The following is a 25,384-nucleotide window of genomic DNA, read 5'->3' as shown; positions in this document are numbered from 1 at the left end:
CCTTTGAGAAGGAATTTTATTATAATGAAGGAAGGGGCTAGGAAGGAACTGCATAGTTTAGGACCCAGAGTAATTTGTAATATGTAACACCGCTCTATAAGATATATTATTTCCTTCATGAATTAATGTTTCTAAAAATGAGGCACAGAAGGACAAAAAGGTAAGATAAACAAAAATCTACACAATCTATAAAATAGAAATTACACAAAAGATGCTTTAATTCTATAAGTGACACTGAAGGAACAAATAAGGATATATAAATATTTAATAAATTTATTAAAGTTTATTATCTAATATTCAATAAATGTAACAAACTAGCTTTATTTATTTAAATTAATTTTTGAAGAAAATTTTAAATGAAATTATTTAAATATTTAAATAATGAATGAATTTAATATTCGACAAAAAGAATAAAGTTTATTAACAAATTAAAAATGAAAATTTAATAAATTAAAAAATTAGGATAGTTAGCAAAAAGTCAGAATAAATTGGAAAGGAAAAATGGGAAGACAAAACAAAGAAAACTTTCTTGTAAAAGAGCAAATAAAAGAAATCATTAAAAAAGAGGCTGAAAATAAGGATAATATTAATTGTTTAACTGAATGGGGAAAGAAAAAGGGGCAAAAGGTTAGAAAAGACTAAATAAAAAGGAAAAATAATCATTTAAGTAAAAATAAAATAGCTTAGGAAAAGATAGTCAAGAATACAGGAAGGGAAAAGAGTCATTGAAAATAGACAAGAGTTCAAAGCAGTTTAAGCAAAATTAATAACAGGGACAAAGTAATGACTTAAAAGATGATTTTTTAAAAGGCAATGCTAACAAAATAAGCAGAAGAAAAAAAAACCCCAAATAATTATAATTTTATATGTAAATGGATTAACCAATTAAAAAACCCAAAGAAGGAATAAGAAAACATAACTAAACAATCTTATATATAATGAATACATCTAAAAAGTAAAGACGCATTACTAATAAAAATGAAAAGCTGAAATAAAGTTTACTATGGCTCAGGTAAATAAAAAAAATTACACAGGAGGGCAATTAAGTTATCAAAGCAAAAACAAAAGTTCATAACATCAAAGGATATAAACTGAGAAACTATATTACATATTATATAAATAATGAACTAACATCAGTATTAAATCCACATGTACCAAATGATATGGCACCATAAAAGAAAAGTTAACTGAATTGAAAAATAATACAATCATTACAATAATGACAGGAGACAATATTTTTCACTCACAGGTGGACAAATCTAACAAAAAGATTTAAAAAACAAAGAACTGAACATGACACAATTAGAAAGAGTACTGGATTTGAAGTCAGAAGGCCTTACTTTGAATACTTCCTCTTCTATTTATTGTGTGGCCTTGGGCAAGGCACTTAACCACTGGGGTCTCAATATTCTCATCTGTAAAATTAAGGAATTGAATTTCTTGTTGTTGTTTGTCCTTTGAAGAGCATAACATCAGGGAGATGATGCCATGACATGCAAGTGATTTGGATTTAAGTGACGGAGGGCTGGGCAAGGTCACCTGCCTCACTTTCCTCTCCAGAGCCATCTAGGTTCAGTGGCAAGACATAGATCAAGATGAGTGAAGGTCCTGGATGCAGTGGGAAGCTTTGGCTTAAAAAAGCTCAAGTCTTTAACAGGCCTCAGCGTGACTGAAGCTACACCCATTCAATGATTAAGATTAGATAGCAAATGAGGCAAAGAATAGCCTCTTCCATTTAGCAAAAAAAAAAATAAAAAATGGAGGAGGAACTTTTAGACTTTAAATTATACTATAAGGAAATAATCAAAAACCATTTGGTAGTGATTAATAAAAAGAAGATAGTTGGAAAGCACTAGAGAAGGAAGAATTAGAAACAATTTCATAACCTTACTTGTTTAACAAAAGTGCTAGGAAAACTCAAAAAGCAGTTAAGTCAGAGATTAAGTTTAGACCAACACTTTCACAGTATATTACAACAAGCTCAAAGTTGTTATATATCCTAGATATTATGAGTCAGATCATCTAAAAAAAATTTAGGGGAAAAAACGCATCACCATTCACAGCTTTGGCTAGGGGGAGAATTCTTAATCAAATAAGAGATAGATAAAATAAGTAATTTCAATTACATTAAATGGAAATGTTTTTGCACTAAAAGTCATTCCATGAAAATTTATTAAGTATCTACTATGTTGCAGATACTATGCCAAACTCTGGGGAGAAAAAGAAAGACAAAAGTCTCTGCTCTTAAGAATCACACAGTCTAAAGTAAAAGATAATATGAATGAATCAATCAATCAAGCAAGAAAGCATGTATTTAAACACTATGCAAAACACTACTATAAGCACTTAAAAGACAGAAAAGTAGGAGAGCTCCTCCTCTTAGGGAGTGCATTTTTTTCACTTAATAGTATTTTTTTTTTTCTAATTACAGGTAATTATGGTTTTCAACATTTATTTTTATAAGATTTTGATTTCCATTTTTTCTCTTCCTGCCCTCTCCAAGACAGCAAACAATATTATATAGGTTATACATGTTCAATCATATTAACATAGGTCCACATTGGTTATGTTGTGAAAGAAGAATTGGAACAAAAGGGAAAAACCACAAGAAATTAAAAACAAGCAAAAAAAGTGAAAATGATATTCTCTGATCTGCTTTAAGACTCTGTGGTGATTTTCTTCTTTAAAATATAATAAAATAATGGTTCTCTCTGGGTGAGAGCAGGTTTCTCAGGGGAGGTTTTCTGGAGGCAGCCTTAGTTGCAGTTCAGATCAATAATTACCCCAAATGCAGCCAGGTGACAAAAGTTCAGATCTTTTATTGTCTCCAATATAGCCCGGTTAGCTTAGAGGCCTATCTCTCTGCTTGGTTCCAAGCGCTCCCTCCAAATGTCTCCAAATCCAAAAGTTTGTCCTTCAGTCCTCCAGCCAGCCAAGTGGAAAATGGAATGGATCTCTCTTGCTGCAGAGAGAGGGCTTCTGGATCTCAATCTCCAATATAGCTTAGTTAGCTTTCTTAGAGGCTTCTCTCTCTCCTTGCCAGCTTTGTCCTTTGCTTCTGCTTCTGCTTTCTTCAGCCTCCAATTCAGCTCCAAGTTGAATCTGTCTTGCCTCTGAGAGAGGGCTTCTGGCTCTCAATCTCCCAGAGTGCTCCTCTCCAACTCCAGTCAATGTTCCGAAGTAAGTCTCCTCACTCAAGAGAGGGCTTCTGGCTGAACTCACTTGACGCTCCCCTCTCAATCTAAATTCAGCTCCACTCCCCGTGTAATTCAGCTGAATTCTATCTGAGAGCCTCTGTCTGGTTCTTATATATGAGAGAAAGGAATTGTGGGATACGAGAGAGGGATTATGGGTTTCTCCCATAGTGCTCTCTGGCCCTAAGAGCTTCAAGGGAGGTGTGAATTCACAAAGTTACATAGTTAACTTTGTGAATCTTCCATACTTGTGAATTCCAATGAGTAAAGGTGTAAACACAAGCATTGTATCAATTACATTGAGTTAACACTAGGATTCTAACATCTCCCTTGAGTTATCACCTTGTTTCAAGTTGACTTAACACTAGAATTCCAAGAAGATTCCATGGTTCTTTTTATGGAAGTGGATAGCATTTTCCATCATGAAATCTCTTGCAATTTTCTTGGATCATTGTAATATTGAGAAGAGCCAAGTCTAGCAAAGTTGATCATTGCACAATGATGCTATTACTATATACAATGTTTTCCTGTTCTGCTCTTCTTACTCAGCATCAGTTCATAAGTCTTTCCAGGTTTTTCTGAAATCAGTCTCCTCATCATTTTTTAAAGAATAATAGTATTCCATTGCTTTTATACATAACAATTAGTTCAGCCATTCCCCCATTGATGGGTAGCCCCTCAATTTCCAATTCTTTGCCACAACAAAAATAGCTGCTATAAACATTTTTATACATGTGGTACTTTTTTATGATCTCTTTGTGATACAGATTTAGTAGTGGTTACTGCTGGATCAAAGGATAAGTACAATTTTATAGACCTTTGGATATAACTCCAAATTGGTTTCCAGAATTTGGATCAGTTGGATCAGTTCACAATACGACCAATAATGCATCAGTGCTGCAATTTTCCTACATCCTCTCCAACATTTGTCATCATCCTTTTCTGTCACATTAATCAATCTTACAGATGTAAAGTTGTACCACAGAGTTGTTTTAATTTGCATTTCTTTAATCAATAATGATTCAGAGAATTTTTTCATGTGACTATATATAGCTTTAATTTCTTCATCTGAAATGGTCTGTTCATCTCTTTTAACCATTTATCAATTAGGGGAATGACTTGTGTTCTTATAAATTTGGCTTAGTTCTCTATATATTTTAGAAATGAGCTCTTTAGCAGGCTGTAAAAATTGTTTCCCAGCTTTCTGCTTCCCTTCTAATCTTGGTTGCACTGTTGTTGTTTTTTTTGCACAAAATCTTTTTAATTCAATGTAATCAAAATTATCCATTTTGCATTTCATAATGTTCTCTAGTTCCTATTTGGTCACAAATTCTTCTCTTGGAAGTGCACATTCTAATAGGGGAGAAGACACATGGGAAGTTTTCAGCTCCAAGTCAGATGGGTGTCCAGTGGGTAAAGCAGATGATAATGCTTCTTATTTAATACCATTTTGACTGACAAAATCATACTAGTGTCTGATGTCTTCGTATCAGTGTCTTGGTACTTGACCACACCAAGAATTCTGGTGGCAAGAACTTTCCTGTCTGGCTCTTCAATAGCTGTGGATTCAGCACCTAAAGAACAGATATCAGACCACATCTCCATAGGTATTGCCTCCCAGAAAAATGACTGAGGAAACTGTTCTGGAAGAATTTCTCAGTTATGAAAATTAGAAGTCCTCACATGACAAGAGATATTGATTGAATCATTTGCAGATATGAATACTGATAAGGTATGTGACTTGGACCAACATCTATAAGAGGATGGTAAAAACTTATAAATTGCTCAGATATTAGCTAGTAAGACTAAGCATGTCTAAATAGGAAAGCTTTATATAGGAAAGCCTAAATAGGAAAGGTTATAATATACTCAAAGAAATAAAAGTGATATTTATATATAGTTCCTGAGGCATGTTTATGAAGTGACATCTTTTCAATCCTGTAGTTCTAAACATACAACAAAGAGAACAGAACCATCTATAGTCTTAATTTTCTCCCTTACCCTGCCATCCTCAGGTAATATATTGATAAACTAGTTCAATAATCCACTTTTGGTTCATATATGATTATATGCCAAGAAATATGATATTGCTACAAGATTACAGATTTAGGTCATCTAGTCCAACTCCTTAATTCTTTTTTTTTGTTAAAGTTTTTTATTTTAAAAATATATGCATAGATAATTTTCAACATTCACTGGTGCAAAATCTTGTGTTCCAAAATTTTTTCCCTCCCTTTCCACCACCACCTTCCCTAGATGGCAAGTAATACAATAAATGCACACAATATATGCAATGCTTCTATACACATTTCCACAATTATCATACTGCATAAGAAAAATCAGATCAAAAAGGGAAAAATGTAATTCCTTAATTTTACAGAAAAAGAAATTGAGGCTTAGAGCAATTTGCTGAAAATCATAAGTAGGAAGTGGCAGTGCCAATAATCAAACCTAGGTTCTTAGGACTAAAAATATAGTTCTTTTTTCACTATATCATGATGCCTCCTTTAAAAATCTGAACTGTGTAACAAATGTGGCATTAGATATTTGAATATTGTGTTCATCAACAGTTTAAAAATAATATCACTGAAATAAAGGATATATACAGTTTAACAACTGTGGATTACAGCCTAAAACATTTTCCAGACTAGCTGGAGGAATTCAATTTTGGTTTTTTGTGGAAAATGTTATGAAGTAAAATGCTTATTTTGCATGAATTGATTTCTACAGTATGCTTTCCTGGAAGAATAATTTAAATCTAAATTCACTGACTGTGATATTTTTTAAATTAGGCATTTTGTCAATATGTCAGAGACCTGTGATTTTAATGGTATAGGAACAGTCTCTTCTGAATGTAGATCATACTACATTATAAATCATAAGCTTCAGTTAACTGAGGCATAAGATTTTTTAAAAAATTAATGTTATATATTTTCTTCTAGACCTGTGATTTTTACATATATAGGGAACTTCCCAATGAAGCAACTCCTTCTAACAATGAAGACTATCAACTTGCTACACAATTTGCCATCTTAGAGAATTGCCTAGAATACAGAGAAATTAGGTGACGTGACCAGAATCACAAATGTGTCAGAAATGAACTATGAGCCCAGGCTGATACAAATACTGATTCTCTATCCATATCATTTCTCTAAGTTGTAACAAACCAATAGAATGGTATTTTAGAACTTTGTAGAGCATGCTAGATACATACCACTTTCCTTCTTTATAAGTACTCTATTTTTTATAGAAAGAATTTTTATAATAGTGATTAACCAAATTATTTCTTTAAAAACAAATCTATTACATTTTCTCTTCCCTCATCAAGAAAAGCATAAATAATATATTTTACTTCTACATAACTTGGTTTTCTCATTAATAAGAAGAACCAATGTCCCTAGTTATTCTAGCTCTCAATTTTATTTTCTGATGTGTCATTCCATTTTTTACTCTCTTCCCCTTGGACATTTGCAGCTACTTCAGTGGTTTCAACTCAATTTAAGTTTCTTTAACCCCTAGTAGGCTGATTTCAAAATTCTGGCTATAAATACTCCATCATTAAATACATGGAGGACTCTTTTTTAAAAGGTACCACTGGGAGGAGGGGGGTTTAACCCATACTACAAATTTCATTACTTCTCTAGAGTGGGCATACATCAAAAGAATGGAATTTCCAAATAAGAAATTGTGCTAATATATATTTTCTTAACTTCTAAGGAGGACTAAAAAAAGTACTCCAGGCCTGTCGAGTATTACTGCAAGCAGTCATAAAATTACACTGAGCCAGAAGATTATAAATTCATGTTCTCTAGGAAAAGGTGTGACCTTTGCTTCTGAGCAAACCTTTTTTGTTCTTACAAAAGGCCTCTAACAATTTCCAAAAGAACTGTTCCACATCTTTTCCTCTGTACTCAAATCCTGTGATGGTCCCTTCCATACCAAACAAATGATCTCTTTCATTTTTTACTGACAAGAACAAAGCCATACAAACACTTGATTTATACAATGTCCTTCAAAACTTCTGTGACTTCACATACTTTATTTTTTTTTGAAGAAAAAAGAACAATCTTTTACTAAGACCATCAACTGGCTCTTCATCCCATAACCATATGAGGTAGAGTGAATTAAATGTTGACCCTTAAAAGTCAGAAGACCAGAATTCCAATTTTACTTTCTACTTTACTATTTATGTGGCTTCAGTGATAGTACTTCAGAGGGGAGTGATCCAAAAGACTTCTGAGGCCCCTCCCATAGCTCCAGACCTATTATGCTACCTAAATTTTTTTTCTCTATGGAAAAATCCAATCTTTTCGCATTCCTGTTAATGGCACCCACCACTATTTTGCCATTTACCTACATCACTCAATATTTCTTGAATTCCCTTCTTTCCATTCTACATTCTCATTTCCACTTCACTTTGCCTTGCCCTAGCTTAATCCAACTAACTTCTGCTCTTCCAGACTTCCTTTTTTATAGCTTTTTATTTTTCCAAATACATGCAGATAGTTTTCAATATTCATCTTTGCAAAACTTTGTGTTCCAAATTTCTCCTTTTTCTTTTCCCTCATCTCTTCCTTTAGACAGAAAGTAATCCTGTAGAGGGCTGAAACTATTGGGTTGATGCACTGAGGTCAGGACTGCTGAGCGCTTGAGGCTAACTACTGATTGGACAATACTCTATGGGCATATGCTTGGAAAATAGTCCTTTCCACTATCCGTACTGGCTCAATGACTGGTATATAGAGGATTGTAAGAGGGACTAGGGGGTGGAGTAAGACTAGCCAGGGACACACTCTCAGCGGTAGACGAGGGGGAAGGCAGTCACGGAGATTCTGCTTCCATCCTGTTCAATCCTGCATCTGGGGACCAAGAATAAAGATCAAGGACTTTTCCTTATCCTGATTCCAGCTGATTCTGGGGTGTCCTGGGTGCTAGCACAGTCATTATACAATCCAATATAGGTTAAACGTATAATTCTTGTAAATATATTTCCATATTTGTCATGCTGAACAAGAAAAATCAGATCAAAAGGTAAAAGAAAAAAAAATTAGGAAAAAACTACAATCAACGACAAAAAAGGTGAAAATACTATGCTTTGATCAGTTTAAACAGTTAATGTTTACTGAATGATTGACATTACTCCCTTTCATAAAACCTATATTTTAAAACTAATTACTCTTTCTAGAACTTCCCTTATATTCTGTACTTTCATGCCTTTGCATTTCTTATTCCTTCAGTGTCTTCCCAATACTTCACCTGCTTGCATCCCTTTTGGAATTTACATTCATCCCATACTTTTTAAGTCCTGGCTCAGGTGTCAGATATTTTTTCAGAAGTCTTTGTTTTTTCTTTCAGTTGAAAAATATTTTTCCTAAGATCTCACACAGCATCCCATATTTTTCTTATGTCCCCATCATATACTGTTCTGCAGTTAATGACAAATGTTTACTGAGTTAATTTAACTTCATCAATTAACATTGTAAACAGAAAGGTGGACTGATTAACCATAAGGTTCCTATAGACTCAAGGTGAATAGTTTCAAATCTACAAAGAAATTAGAAGCAGAGAAAATGGTACATTGTGCCAATTATAGGTACATATATGAACTGTCTCTCAGTTTTCTTAAGAATACAATTTAAAATAGGCCAGATCAATTTTGTTACAACTGTTGTGAGACTGGTCCAAATTACAGTAATAAGATTGAGATGGTTGAAAAAAATAAAAAAAGTCCCTCCAAGAGGTAGTTAGGTGGTGCAGTGTGTAGAGCACCAACCCTGAAATCAGGAGAATCTGAGTTCAAATCTGATCTCAGACACTTAACACTTCCTAGCTGTGTGACCCTGGGCAAATCACTTAACCCCAATGGCCTTAACCAAAAAAAAAAATTCCAATAAACAGTTGAGAAGTGTGCCATGCATGCCTAATACTGGGAAGATTTTACTTCTGAATTCTGAGTGAAAGCTCAGACTTGAACCATGAGGTCATGATCTTTAATCATTTTGGACTCTGCACACACACTATGCTGACAAAATCCTTTCTTTGCTGTAGAACTGTTAATCGTTGTTGCACATTCCCACAGAGTCCCACAGAGACAGAAGGAATACAAATTCTCAGAAAATGGGAATGATTTCTGGGCAGTAAATGTACTTTAAAACTTTATAAGACAAATAATTAAATCATTAGCATTTACATCTAAATTTCTCTTTCTTCAATATCTGATGAATCACAAAAGAAAATAATTCAACCCAGCAACTACATAAATACAGTTACAAAATATTTTCACATAAATAAAATCAGATCTAAACAACTGGAAAAACATTAATTGATCATGGGTAGGCTGAGCCAATATAACAAAGATGACAATTCTACCTAAATTAGTTTACTTATTCAATTCCAAACCAATAAAACTACCAAAAATTATTTTATAGGGCTAAAAAACATAACAAAATCTTAACAATCATAAAAATCATAACAGTCAAGAATATCAAGGGAATTAATGAAAACAAATGAGAAGGAAGGTGGCCTAGTCGTATCAGATCTCAAACTGTATTATAAAAAGGGATTCAATAAAATTTCATGGTATTGGCTAAAATATAAAGTGGTGGATCAGTAGAATAGATTAGGTACATAAGACTCAATAGTAAATGATCATAATAATCGAGTGTTTGATAAACTCCAAAACTCCTGCTTCTGGGACAAGAACTCACTACTTGACAAAACTACTGGCAAAACTAGAAAACTGTATGGCAGAAACTAGATATAAATAAACATCTGATATCATATACTAAGATAGGATCAAAATGGGTATATGATTCAAATTTAAAGAGTGTTAGCATAAGCAAATTAGGAGAGCAAAGAACGGTTTGTGACGCATATGAAGAAGGGAAGAATTTACAACCAATAAGAGAAAAATTTATGAGATGTAAAATGGATAATTTTTATTATATTGAATTTTAAAGTTTTTGTACAAGCAAAACCAATGTAACCAAGATTAGAAAGAAAGCAGAAACTCTTTTTGTAGTGGCAAGGAATTGAAAATTTGGTGGATGCCCATTAATTGGGGAATGAGTAAATAAATTATGGTATAAGAATGTAATGGAATACTATTGTTCCATAAGAAATGATGAGCAAGCTGATTTCAGAAAAGGCTAGAAAGACATGAACCAACTCTGAGTGAAATAAGCAGAACTAGGAGAACACTTTATATAGTAATAACAAAATTATGTGATGACAGACTTAACTCTTCTCAGCAATGCAGTGATCCAAGGCAATTCCAAAAGACTTAGGATAGAAAATGCCATCTGCATCCAGAGAGAGAAATATAGAGACTGAATGTGGATCAAAGCATAGTATTTTCACCTTTTTTTGGTTGTTTGTTTGCTTTTTCTTTCTCATGGTTTTTCCCATTTTGGTCTGATTTTTCTTGCACAACATATATAATAATACAATATGTAAATATTTTAAAAAGAATTATACGTGTTTAACCTATATCAGATTGCTTGCTTTCTTGGGAGGAGAGAGATAAGGGAAAGGAAGAAGAAAAATTTGGAACACAAAATCTTACAAAAATGAATGTTCAAAACTAAAAGAAAAAGAAGGAAAGCAGAAAGCTGAGGGAAATTTTTATAGCAAATATCTCTGATAAAGGTCTCATTTCTCAATATGTAGACAACTGATTAAATATATAATATATATATATTTTCCATTTGATAACTGGTCAAAGGATATGAACAGGCATTTTTCAGACAAAGAAATAAAAGCTATTTATAGCCATATGAAAAAATACTCTAAATCATTATTTTTCAGATAAATCAAATTAAAATAACTCTGAAATACCATCTCACACTTGTCAGACTAACTAATATGAGAGAAAAGGAAAATGATAAACACTGAGGAGATGTGGGAAAATTGAGACACATTAGTGTCCACTACTGGTGGAGTTATGAATTGGTACAAGTTCCAGAAAAATCTGGAAAGACAAACTGATGCTAAATAAAGGAGGACACTCTACACAAAAACAGCAATACTGAATGATGATCAACTATGAATGATTTTGCTATTCTTTCTAATATAATGATCTAAGACAAATCCAAAGACCTCATGATGAAAAATGCTATCAATTTTTTAAACGTTAAAAAATAATCTTTACATGTAACTGGGGTAAAGAAAAATAAAATAGCTCTTTGTTACAATAACAACTGACAAAGATTCTCTATAATCAATACATTATCTCAAACTATTTTGAACAACTATTATGGAGAGCAGAGGGAATCCCTCTTCAACGTGGATACTGTACTATATCTCCTCTAGCACACTAGTAAATATTTTTGATAAGCATACATTTCCCTGTTTGTTACCTGGCCTAATATTTATCATCATAGAGGCTCATCAAACAATATTATTTCTGTCTTTATATCTTTCAAGGAATACTGAGTGATCTTAACATATAAAAAGTATATATCTTACTATGAAAAAGCTTAAATGTTTTACCAAGTTTTATGTTCTACCAAGTTTTTCATTCTACCAAATTGAACACTTTTATGTAATCAACAATAAGCACACTGGGGTATTATATACTCTATATCTTTCAGTCAATTGCGAAACGGTAAAGATGTGTTTGAAAAAAATCTGCTTTGTTCTTCTAATAGCCTTCTTTCTCTCCCTCTTATTTCCCTTCCTCCTCCCCTCCTCTCTCATTGTCTCTTGTCTCTCTCTGGCCACTAAATGGCTACTATGTGTCAGACACTATGTTAAGCACTGGGAATACAATATGAAAAAGAAATAGTTTCTGCCTTTAGAGAACTTATAATTTGGTGAGGGAAGAAAACACACAAATAAAAGCTGAAAAACTAAAGGTGCATAGCATGATGGAATCCAATCTAAAGGAATGCATCAAGTGTAAAATAAAAAGATGGCTGGCCTAGAAGCCCTCCTTACTTATTTTTTTATAACAAAACACACACATAGTTTTCAACATTCACCCTTGCAAAATCTTGTGTTCCAAAAATTTTTTCTTCCCTACTCTCTCCCCCCCTCCCCTAGACAGCAAGTAATCCAATTTATATTAAACATGTGCAATTCTAGAAGTTTTCTTTAAATGGAGGCTTGGAGAGAAGTTCTTAGATCTATCCTTCCAATCAGAGAGGCAGAGGATAATGATGATGTGTGAATACTAAGGCTGACACAATCTTACAGGATGCTGAGTTTCCTAAAGTTGAAGTTCCTGAGAGGATGATGTAGAGATTCTAGCCTAAAGGAGTACAAGAGGGAAAATTATACAGATTTTGTATAAATGGGGGAATGGGTATATATAAGTCAGAAACTGTTTATGTTTTCTTGATGACTTTTTTGGTATATACTTAAAAACAACTCACCCACAAAGAAACCTTCATTAGAATTAAAACAAGTAGAATTGAGTGGGGTGGTTTACTTACCAATTTTGCCTTGCTGAAATGATAGTACATGTTCTAAAAATGTTTGAAAGTCACTGTTATTTTCCTTTTCTGGAAAGCAATACTTTCCATACTTTCTCTACTTATCAACTCCTATCTAGTTTTTACGATTCCTTCAATATTCCTCTCCTTTATGAAGTTTTCATTTATTGCCTACACTAATTTCTTCCCTCCTTGAAGTTCTATACTGTTTTAAATAACACTTTCTTTGATATTTAATAATATATCCACAGCCAAATAATGTTATTCTTTCATGGTACATGTCCTGTTTTCCAAATGACAGTAAATTTTTTTTTTCCTGAGGCAATTGGGATTAAGTGACCTACCCAGGGTCACACAGCTAGGAAGTGTTAAGTCTGAGACCAGATTTGAACTCAGGTTCTCCTGACTTCTGGGCTGGTGCTCTATCCACTATACCACCTAACTGCCCCTAAAAGTAAACTTCTTGAAGAACTGAACCATGTCTTGTTTTTTTTTTTTTTGTAACCCCACAAAGTGTCAAAAACAATCATTAGTACATAATAGGCTTTCAACAAAAATGCATCAAATGAAACTGAAAAACGATTCAACTGCTCAGTTAAAGAGTTAGAAACAACTTCATGGCATTATATGGATGAATTAAGTTCCAGTTTTGTGGCACGCAGTGTGAATTTTGAGTAAGTGATGAAAAAGATATGAAAATACCTTGGAAAGGTAGGCACTAGCATTGATGATTATTCAAAGCCTCAGATTTGAATCACTCCTACCATTTATTGCCTTTACTTCTATACTTGTATTGCTGAATGAATCAAAGTAGAGAAAAATATACAACCATTCTGATTATCTCCAAGACAAATTTGTTGCACAACTTCAACTTCAATTCTACTATTCCTTCCTTAACAACTCACTATCATAATGGCTCTTCCAAATCTTTTTTATCTCTCTTGAAACTTCCATTGCTCTTTGAAGATGGACAACATCTTTCATCAAAAGTCCTTCTGAATTGTCTTGGATCACTGTATTGCTGAAAAGAGCTAAGTTTATCATAGTTAATGCTCAAATAATGTTGCTGTTACTGTGTACAATGTTCTCCTAGTTCTGCTCATTTCACTCAGCATCAGTTCAGATTAAGTCTTTCCAAGTTTTTCTGAAATCTGTCTGCTCATTATTTCTTATAGCATAACAGTATTCCATTATATCTAATGATTTTTTAGTTTTCAAATCCAATGGTCTTTTTCCATCTTCATTTGCTTTAACCTCTCTACAATTTTTGACATTGTTGACCACTCTCTTCTCTAAGTTTTCTAGGATACCTTCTACTGATTATCTTCCTATCTATTTGACTATTCTTTTTCAGTCTCCTTTGCTAGATAATCAGAGATTACATCTTTCAATCATAGGTGTCTTACAGGGCTCTTTTGGCCCCTGTTTTCCCTCTGTAATACTTCATTTGGGGATCTTGTCAGCTCCTATGGATTTAATTACCATCTCTAAGCTGATGATCTCAAATCTACCTATCTTGACCCTATTGACTTACAATATGACATTATCAACTGCCTTTCAGGCATCTCAAACTGGATTCCAACACACCTCTTAAATCCAATGTAATTCATCTGTCTCCCTAAACTTTCCACCCTCCCTCCTGCTACAGATGCCAACATCATGCCCACTTCTCTCAACCCCGGTCCCTCATGCTTGCAATCGAGGAGTCATTCTGGGTTTCTCACTATCTCTAACCCACCCTCATCCTGATATCCAATCTGTTGTCAAGTCCTGTTGAATCACCTTTGCAACATTTTTCTAATATGCTCCCTTCTCTTCTCTAGTGCTACCCTCATCACCTCACATACTTGCTTGGTGGGTCTGTATGCTTCACATCTCTCCCCATTCCTCTATTCATCCTCTATTCATCTGCTTCTGTGATTTTCCTAAAGCACAGGGCAATCATGCTATCCTACCCTTCACCACTCAACAAACTCAAGAGGCTTCCTATTCCCTCCAGCATTTCTTCACTGGCTGGTGATCTTACTGGTACCAAATCTGAAAAGCAAAACAGTAGAAGAGATAAAAAGAATGAATGGAGAGAAAGAAGCAGGAACAAAGAAGTAGAGAGAACACAGAAGAAAACAGCAACCAAAATGGCAGCAGAGATTAGAAGCAGAAATAAAGTTGGCAAAAAGCAGACCTACAATCATACAAGCTAAGGCACAAGAGAAATAGAATAAGAGAAGAAAATACCTTTAACAAACTGCTGGGGGAAAATATTTTTACACCAATTATCAATGAAAAAAAGTCTTGTTAAAAAAAAAAGAAAAACACAAAGATGCAAGACCCAGAGTCATTTCCCAATTGTGAAGTTACAATGGATTTGAACAAACAAAATTAAAAAGAAAAATTATAAAGTATCAATGATTAAAAAAAACTATAAATCAAAGAAGAAAAATGCAAATTAAAATAGCTCTGAGATTTTTGCTTAAATACAGAAAATGAACAAATATGGTAAAAAGCAGAAACAGTCAATACTGAAAGCATTGTGAGAAGATGAAGCTGTGAAATGACCCAATAATTCTGGAAAGCAATCTGGAATTATGCAAGAAAAGTGACTAAACTGTTGACTGAGTGATTACACTCTTAAGTACATGTCCTGAGGAGAACAAAAGCCAAAGAGTTCTATTATATACCAAGAGATTTCTAATAGGACTTGTAAGATAGCAAGAAAATGGAAACAGTAAAAGCCCATTAACAAAGAATGGTTGAACAAAATGTGGTACATGAATATAATGAAATATTATGAAATAAGAAATGCTAAATATGAGAGATTTGGATAAACCAAGGAAGATATATGTATAATCTACTACAAAGTAGTAAACAGGAAAACAATATACATAGTGACTACAACAAAGTAAATGAAAAGAAAACCAAAAGGAAGACAAACTCCACTTAACTAAAAACTAAAATCAATTCTGAAGAAAAGAAAATATAACTCTGCCTCCCTGGCACAATCAATGATGGGGTCAAAGTGCTATCTATACTGTCAATATGGTCACCGTATTAGTTGTTTTTGCTTAACTATTTTTAATTGTTACAAAAGAGAATTAAGTTTGATGGGAATGTGTATCTCCATGTACATTTACAGAAACGAACATGAAATAAACATAAAAAGCATCGATAAAATTTACTTTAAAATAAATGATCATTTCAAAGCAGTTAGTTTTTGCAATACAAATAAAGAGTAATTGAAATTACCTTTTAAAACCCCATAAAATACAAATAAAATGTAATATGTATAAAAGTCCCAGCTATGAAGGGGTTAGAGTGTCTTCAAAAAAATGCAATATATACCAGAATACAGAGGGAGCTCAAATGGTTTGACATAGTAAAAAAAAAAAAAAAACACAAAGATGCAAGACCCAGAGTCATTTCCCAATTGTGAAGTTACAATGGATTTGAACAAACAAAATTAAAAAGAAAAATTATAAAGTATCAATGATTAAAAAAAACTATAAATCAAAGAAGAAAAATGCAAATTAAAATAGCTCTGAGATTTTTGCTTAAATACAGAAAATGAACAAATATGGTAAAAAGCAGAAACAGTCAATACTGAAAGCATTGTGAGAAGATGAAGCTGTGAAATGACCCAATAATTCTGGAAAGCAATCTGGAATTATGCAAGAAAAGTGACTAAACTGTTGACTGAGTGATTACACTCTTAAGTACATGTCCTGAGGAGAACAAAAGCCAAAGAGTTCTATTATATACCAAGAGATTTCTAATAGGACTTGTAAGATAGCAAGAAAATGGAAACAGTAAAAGCCCATTAACAAAGAATGGTTGAACAAAATGTGGTACATGAATATAATGAAATATTATGAAATAAGAAATGCTAAATATGAGAGATTTGGATAAACCAAGGAAGATATATGTATAATCTACTACAAAGTAGTAAACAGGAAAACAATATACATAGTGACTACAACAAAGTAAATGAAAAGAAAACCAAAAGGAAGACAAACTCCACTTAACTAAAAACTAAAATCAATTCTGAAGAAAAGAAAATATAACTCTGCCTCCCTGGCACAATCAATGATGGGGTCAAAGTGCTATCTATACTGTCAATATGGTCACCGTATTAGTTGTTTTTGCTTAACTATTTTTAATTGTTACAAAAGAGAATTAAGTTTGATGGGAATGTGTATCTCCATGTACATTTACAGAAACGAACATGAAATAAACATAAAAAGCATCGATAAAATTTACTTTAAAATAAATGATCATTTCAAAGCAGTTAGTTTTTGCAATACAAATAAAGAGTAATTGAAATTACCTTTTAAAACCCCATAAAATACAAATAAAATGTAATATGTATAAAAGTCCCAGCTATGAAGGGGTTAGAGTGTCTTCAAAAAAATGCAATATATACCAGAATACAGAGGGAGCTCAAATGGTTTGACATAGTAAAAAAAAAAAAAATGCAAATTATAGTTTTCAAATACCCAGGTAAAATGATTGAACAAGAGATACACAAAAACTAAGACTTCTAACTCAAAAAGTATAAAATAAAAACCAATAAATACTTAGTTGGCTGGAAAATTGATGATAAAGGAAAATAATACTCTCAAAGGGTCTCACATAAAATTGTGATTACATTAATGCAGGAGTTCCTATCTTTTTTGTGTGTCACAGACCCCTCTGTCAGTCTGGAAAAGATGATATATTCCTTTTAAGAATCAAGAGATCAAGGGAAATTCCAGGGAGGAGGTGGCATTTGCACCAAGTCTCCAAGGACATTCTATAAAAAAGGGAAATCATATACAGTAGCACAGATGTGAGAAAGCACTAGAATTATTCAGGCAAGAGTGATTAGTTCATTTCATCAGCAGCAAAGATTACATGAAAAAAGGAAAGGTTGTAACCAGACATTAAGGAGCTCTGAATAGCAATCTAAAACTCTAGATTTCAACTTGGTAAAGCAATAGATATCTATTCAGAGTTTTTTAGGGTGATGTGAGCAAACTTTAAGAAAGTAAATCTGATAACTAAGTACTGGATATGATTACAGTAAAGAGAGACTGTGGACTAGGAAACCAGTTAGGCTAAAATAAGAAGTAATAAAGATTTGAACTGGATTGGTGACAAAATGAATGGCTATGAGAATCCTGACTTTATCACTATATTATAGCACAATATAGTAATTGTTCATAAATTACATCCCTGAAGCATCAAGAAAAAGTTAATTTATAATCTGTATATTCTTTTTACTAAGGCAGAAAAGTACACATTAGATTATTAAAATCTAATATTCAAAATATTAAATTCACAGTATAAGAGAAAAGTTCAGGAACTTAAAGAAATAATCCTCAGTTATCTGAAGAAGTCTAATATTCAGACCACATTTCCAGACTACACTGGATAATTATTCTTACTGTATTATTATCGTTAATAAAGTGAAAAAAGTATTCTCTTTTTACAGAAACATACATATTCTAGCCAAACTAAACTACATATCCTTACTATTTATTATCTTACCTCTTCTCTAAAACCAAATCTGTATCTTTTAAAATATATACTACATCAATTAACCAAATTTTAATTAAAAACCTACAGTATGATATCATATATGTGTCTTTGATTGTGTTGTCATGTAGACTAGAACATACTCCCTTCCCAACTCCTTCAAACTCCCAGCTAAAAGTTAATGCAATTTGTCACAGTACTGGGACAAGACCTCTATCTTATACTTACTCATATTTTGTCTTACATTAGTCACCTGTGTTTATGTCTTATTCCTTTCTCCTATATTATAACCTCCTTGAGAACATAACTTATATCTTACTTTGAATTTATCCTCCACACAATGCCTAGTATTTTTTTATGTAGCATGTACTTAATATATGAACAGTATTTATGCTGTCTGTCTCAAATTTTTGACTCTTTATAAGTTGTCACCAAATAAAAAAGCAGAATCACCATGAAAAACTTTAATCTTTTAAGAACATGTCTAATCATTCTTACTTACAGGTAGGAAGATCATCAGCTTTTGCAAGGTCATTCTCTTCTATTCCAGGCATGCCTGCATCACCAGCTCGTTTAATTTGTTCTGCTCAAGAAATGACAAAAATATATTTCTGTATTTTTCCAAAGCAAATTGAAAACATATGAGGGGAAGGTAACCTTCTCCATCTAATGGACAATTACATCTGCTTCCTGATGCTCTCTTTCAATGACTTGGTATTCTGGATCATTACTCCCTGAAACAAGAAAAGTTCTAAATCCTAAATCCATTTACTTTTTCCAGCTGTTTATCAAAGGAATAATTATTTACAATTTGAGGGGAGAGGAAGGATATAATTTTGACACAATACCAAAAACTTTACAGGTATAGAGGCATAGTGGACAGAATACAGCCATGAAGTCAGAGCTATGTGATCCAAATTCTACTGCGACATAAACTATTTCACCACTGGTAACACATATGTGTATATGTGTCTGTAGGTAAGTATATTTGTGTTTATATGACTATATATACCCACATATATATATGTGTGGATATGTATATATATATTTATAGAGACATTCATGCATATATATATATTTTTGAAACTGATGATATTTAAAACTATCATAAATTTGAATGAAAGATTTACAAATGGGAAGAGAAAAAAAAACATATCATTAATATATTTTTAAATACCTTTCCCAAGTGAAAGATGATTGGTTGAGGGTTTCTCATTCTTATTTGCAGCATTCTCAACTTCATCTGGAATATTTTTGAGTGTTTCCTGATCTTTTGTATCCAATTCAATTACATTATTCTGCTGAGTCTTTAGGGCTTCCTGCTGTTGAAAAATATAGATTTGGTAATAGGAAATATTTTTCAATTCAAATTATGACTTACTTGTTTACTTCTTATATGTCCAGAAACAATTAACTTTTTCTATATATGTCAACTTTTGAACCCTATATATAAGAAAGTATTACATGACATATATCATAATACATTGAATGGGACAGGGAATCAGAAAAGCTATGTTCAAATCCTGGCTTTGACATTGGTATAACCAGAGACAAATCACAGGACTACTTATAGTCTGTTTCCTCATCTGTATGTGTTGAGCATGTAGAGGAGAGGTATAAACAGAAATAATATTTAAACTATCTTCTGCTCAGGGTTATAAGGAAAATGTTCTAGACACTTTAAAACACTATGTAAATGTAAATTATTGTTATTGTTTAGTAATATAATAGTATAGTAATAGAAAGTCACAAAAGAATAACAGAGGTACTTTTTTTAAAGCCTCCAATTTAAAAAGTGGCAAAAATGTTAGGTTCACCTAATTATCCAATGAAATATGATATGGAAAAATATATTTACTTATATGGCTATTTTTGTAAAAACAATTTTTTAATGTATGTGCCATTACTAGAACCAAAAGAAATGGGAAGAGAAACATTCCCTGTTATATTTTTGCCAAAAGCACCTATTATTTCCTAGCAAATTCTAACCTTAGATATATGTATATTTATGGAGAGAGAGGTACATGTACACACACACACACACACACACACACACACACACACAATATACACATTGGGTATCTCAAAAATCTTATTGCAGTTGTAATTTCTTTTTTTTTAGCTTTAAGAAAAAAAGCAACATTGTTACTTTGTGATTTCCTATTAAAATGCAATTTAAAATTTCACTAAGATTTTGGGGATACCCTATGTATATGTATTTTCTTTCCTTATCTATAAGATATTAGTATCTGGATATAGTGTATATTAAGGTATAAAACATTTTTAGACAGAATGTTTAGCCTGGATTATAACCTGTTATACTTTTCATGATGAAATTATAAATTCTTTGAAGAGCTTTCTTTTTCTTTCATCATCTGTACTCAACATTTGAACATACAGAGCAATCAGAATTTATTAATAATTTTCTCAACAGGAGATAAAATTATGTTTACTCCAATAAAAAAATGCCATCATCTATGTTGAACAAACAGAACAAGATTACTCAAAATCCTTTTGCCTGTTAGAGGATGATTTTATGACAGCAGAATTTCAGATGATACTATGTCACCCTAAAGAGCAGCTTGATAAATTTTGTAGTTCATTTCCACAAGGTAAATTTATTACAGGTAGGAATCTATTTTAATATATACATATATAGTATAAAGTCTAATTCTATATAAGATCATTTCTAGGTTCCAGTTTTCTACTTTAACAATTTAATCAATCCTTTCCTAATAAAGATAAATTCTATTTAATTTTTTTCTATTCAAAAAAATCAAAAGCAATATGCCTGTTCCTAACAATCAGTATCAATAAAGATCTTCCCCAAATCAAGAACAATTCTGATGCCTCACTGTGGCATGGTCAGGTTTCTAGGCTATGCTAACAAAATACAATCTCTTGGAGGTGACACCAAAGTGGAAAGGGTTAGAGTGGGGTACCATGCTACCTAGCTTAAGGGAGGTTTATCAACAGACTGACTATAGGAAGATGAAGTTTTTAGTCATAGTAACTCTTTAAACTTGTCAACCAAGTTAACAGGAGAAATGTAATCTATTTACACAGGTGGGAAAAAATACTCACCCTGATAAAATAACAGATTAGTTATTAGTAAAAAGTCTCATCCCCATAGAATTAATGCTGAATTTTTTGGCTAGAAATTCGTGAAACTGTCTATTAAGGCAAGGAAAGCATTAGATCTATACTGATGGAATAAGATCATACACTGATGGAAATCAAAGGGGTTTTTGAAAAATATCAACTATCAAAGTATATGCTGTTCTTCAGGTAAAGTATTTTTATATGATATTGGTGTCAGAATATATAATATTAAATTTTTTCAATAAAATTTAATATTTCTCTACCCCTATAAACTGTACTGATAACTGAAGAGAGGATGGAAAGGAAAGAGATTTTGTTTATTTCTAAGCATCCTTTCCTGGGGAATCAAAAAATGCTGGTAAGAAAATTGGTGAATCTTTATAATTTTCAAAATAAAAGAATAGACTAGATACCCTCTAAGATCACTTCCATATTTAAAATTTTATGATTCTAATTTTCCATCATGAGTTTAGATTATCCTCTGGTTAGACTACCTTGACAAAGATTCAATGTCAAGGTAGTTTTAATATGATAAATTGCCTATTCTCTGCAAAAATCTCCAAATCTAAAGTGAACTATGCAACAAAATATCCTAGGACCCATAATTTTGCTGTATCCAGTTAATATTGAGCCAATCCATCATTCAAACAATAAGCAACTTAATATTAAGCCTTTATTATATGCAAGTCACTGATTTAGAACACTGGAATATCTCAATGAACAAGTGAGGAAGAGGCAGGGAAGCTTTTCAAATGCCTGATTCTTAACTCTAACTTTACTACCCTCTCTCCCAAATTAACCAAAACTGCTTCTGGTAGTTGTTACTTAGTTCTAACATAATATATCTGAGGATTATTAAATACTGAATTGTTCCTCAAATTTAAAAGAAGGCTTATATTCAGTAGGATTATTATCCAACATATAATCTGGCAAATATATTAAAGAAAAATATTAAAAAAAACTTATAAGGAAAATTAAGCTAACAGTGAAGTAAAATTTTAAAATTGTAGACAATTGTAGCCATGTAAATATTCAATCTACCTGGCAATTTAAAGTGTCATTATAAAACTGATGTTTGAATTTCCCAAGTTTTAAACAGAATAATATATTTCAATAAGAGAAAATACTTAGAAATGATTTACCTTTTGTTCTTGCAAAAACTGATCTGCTAACTTTTTAATATTTTCTTCATGCTGTGCTCTTAGTTCCTTGATCTGTTGCCCACACTGAAAACTAAAATGGAAACAATCATTCTTTCTTGTTACACTGACTTCCTCTCCAAGTTGCCTAGAAGTGGGCACACATTTGAAAAGGTGTGTATGGTTCAGCATGGCAATAGAAATTCAGAAAGCTAATAGTCAGTAAGAAAAATATCAGTTAACAAGTGACCAATAAAGTAGACTTCAGAAGGAGTGAAGTCTTCCACATATATTATTATTTTTGTGCTGCACACATTTTCTACAACTAGCCTCATTAGCAAAAGAGAAAATGATGGCAGCAAGAGATAAAATTGCTACCACCATGAACCAGGAAAGGACAAAAATCACTAGCAAAGATTTAATAAGGATTTTCAGGAGGTATTTGTTTAAGAATTAGTACATGCATTCATTTTTAGCAGGCCTGGTAATCTGGAAAAGAAAATTTAAAAGTTTGAATTTAAACAGAGGAATGAAAAGAGGAAAAATGATGAAGAAAAAAGAATGACCAGGGGAGAGATAATATGAAAGAAAAATAAAATTATTTTTACAGTAGTCTAATATCTAATGAGAGAATTCTTGTCTTTTTGGACTTAAGCCTAAGCTGTATAGGTGTCTTTGTAGGTATATTTGGGAGCAACAAGTAATGAGGCAGAAAGAGTATTAATGAAATAGTTTTATTCTACTTTCCTCTGTTTTCTTCTGCTTTTATGACCTTACAGGTTAGTTCTACTTACTAGCTTCCCTTTCCAAAAGTCAGTTTTCTTTTTTTATCTTTGCCTTTGATCTTCCACAAAGCCCTATTCCAGTGTGCTCATCTTGGCACAAGGATGACCCTGGCTTTCCAAGGATTTGCCAGTAGAATTCAAATATTAGTAGGTTCCACAAACAATGTAATGTAGTGGTAGCACTTTCCTTCTTTCTGAGGACCAGCCCATCTAAATCTACATCTTTATCATCTTTGAGATGGTTAATTAATGATGAATTCTTAGGCTATGATAATCCACAAGATAAAGAAAAACACAAAATAGCCTGTATGGCATTCTTCTTTTGAAATGATAGTGACAACATTGCAAAAAGGATGACAGAGAATTCAATTGTCCAAATTTAACTTATTATAAAATGCAAGATCTTTGCCTAGTGACTAACATGAATATGTTTACAAGGAGAAATGAAACATACCATTCTTGATATTCTTACTAAATATAAAACTAATACTAATCAATCAACCAATTTGTTAAATACACTTCTTAAACACCTACTATATGCTAAAGACTATGCTAGTTGCTGGGAATAAAAATGAAGCAGTTCCCACCTTCAAGAAACTTAAAACCAGGAGATAAAAGGAATTATAGCAAAATGAAAAAAATGGATCTCCTAGCAAAGATGAGTTAGTAAAGTGAATTTTATCTCATATTCAAGGGCAACAGGAATAATCATTTTATGGGACATTTGATTAACATATTACAATATTGATAATGAGCATTTGCAAAACAAAGATTATATAGATTATTGTAACTTATACACCAACATCTGTTTCAGAGGATGAAGTAGAGAAAATTTCTATAAACTCAATAAAAACTTCCAAATTTAATCAACATATACTGTAATACGAAAGTGTATATTGAGGAAGAGAGTGAAAAATGTATTGAAAAGATGGTTCATGAGTAAATAAGAGTAATTCAAGAGTAAATAAGGAAATCTAAAGACTCATATTGTACACAAAAGTTCCTTGCCTTTATATCATTTTTTAAAGTCAGGCGTTGCTGAACAAGGGAAATGACAGATAATACCATAAAGACATAAGTTAATTAAATTCTGATATCCAGGATGTGACTGGTTACTGAAGTGGATGGGACTTCTGAATCAACTATATATATAGTCAGACAGTGACTTGATAAAGTAAAGATTAAAAAATCAGTGCCTAATTAGAAGAATAAATGTGACAAGACATAGTATCTAAATGATACAACTCCTACCTAATCTTTTTGTTCTTGCTTAGTAAATAAATTATGAGCACAAGAAAAACCAGATGGACATCACATACTCTCCCAAAAAGAGCTCAGAGAGTCTCAGACAAGTCTCAGACAGCACAAAATCCACCTCCTTGCAATTAGAATAAGATGACAGCCAAGGGCAACCTAGTTCATTGGTAATATCTTGTGAAGAATATAGTGAAAGATTATGAACAATGTCATTCCATAAAACCACAAGAAGCAATGAAAGAAACAAAAGTTTGCAGAAAGCTTGGCATCTATGAATGAAACTGGAAAGAAGACAATACACAAAAATTGGAAGAATCATTCAAAACTTCTAAAATAAGTTCCTCCATAAATGACAAGAAAGTTATCATATTTGTGAAGTAACATTACAGTAGTTCCTGGTGTACTAAAATAAAGAAACAGTTAAATGACTTTAGCTAGGTTTTTCTGAATTCCCTTAATGCTTGAGCATTCCTCTTTGGTTATCTCCAATTCCTATCTTGTTTACATATAGTTGTTTGCATGTTATCTCTTTCAAGTTTTATAAAATCCTTGAGAAAAGTCTTTTGCCTTTCTTTGTATCTTCTAGGATTTAGAGTATTGTCTAGCACATAGAATATACTTTAAAAAAATGCTTACTAACTAAACAAAGATGGAAAGAATAATAAGATTAGACCATGTATTAGATTAGATTAGATTAAGATTAGACCAAAAGAGGTCTATGCTGGAGGTAACACAATCTGAATTGTAAAAGAATCAATAATCAAGCTATCTGATGGAAAGAAGGATGTTAAATACTTGGGGGCGAGGGGGGGGGAAGAAATCACAGAATTTATTATCTTTATAGAAAGGAGACTGATAAATATCAGTAACTGCCTTCCATTTATGACTACATTCTCTTTTTTACAAAATTATTATAAAATTAATTCATACAAAAGCAGAAGGCATCTTGGAACAAAGGTATG

At 32.3% G+C, this 25,384-nt stretch overlaps 1 protein-coding gene across 4 annotated transcripts in view; it reads right to left on the bottom strand.

Moving 5' to 3' along the window:
* Positions 1-25,384, bottom strand: part of GOLM2 (golgi membrane protein 2) — a 91,062-nt gene that overhangs the window by 32,822 nt on the left and 32,856 nt on the right. For 2 of the 4 annotated variants that reach the window (XM_051977247.1, XM_051977245.1), the window contains exons 4-6: positions 22,384-22,474; positions 19,317-19,458; positions 18,642-18,722 (exon numbers count right to left, since the gene is read on the bottom strand). In XM_051977247.1, the coding sequence (XP_051833207.1) occupies positions 18,642-18,722; positions 19,317-19,458; positions 22,384-22,474 (314 nt within the window). Of the gene's footprint in view, positions 1-18,641; positions 18,723-19,316; positions 19,462-22,383; positions 22,475-25,384 lie in introns of all 4 variants that reach the window. The other 2 variants (XM_051977243.1, XM_051977246.1) reach the window with 1 other exon arrangement.

Source organism: Antechinus flavipes, chromosome 2, assembly GCF_016432865.1.
Source record: "Antechinus flavipes isolate AdamAnt ecotype Samford, QLD, Australia chromosome 2, AdamAnt_v2, whole genome shotgun sequence".
Lineage (NCBI taxonomy): Eukaryota > Metazoa > Chordata > Mammalia > Dasyuromorphia > Dasyuridae > Antechinus > Antechinus flavipes.
Note: the sequence above shows the minus strand (reverse complement) of the source record. Positions and strands in the feature narration are given on the sequence as shown.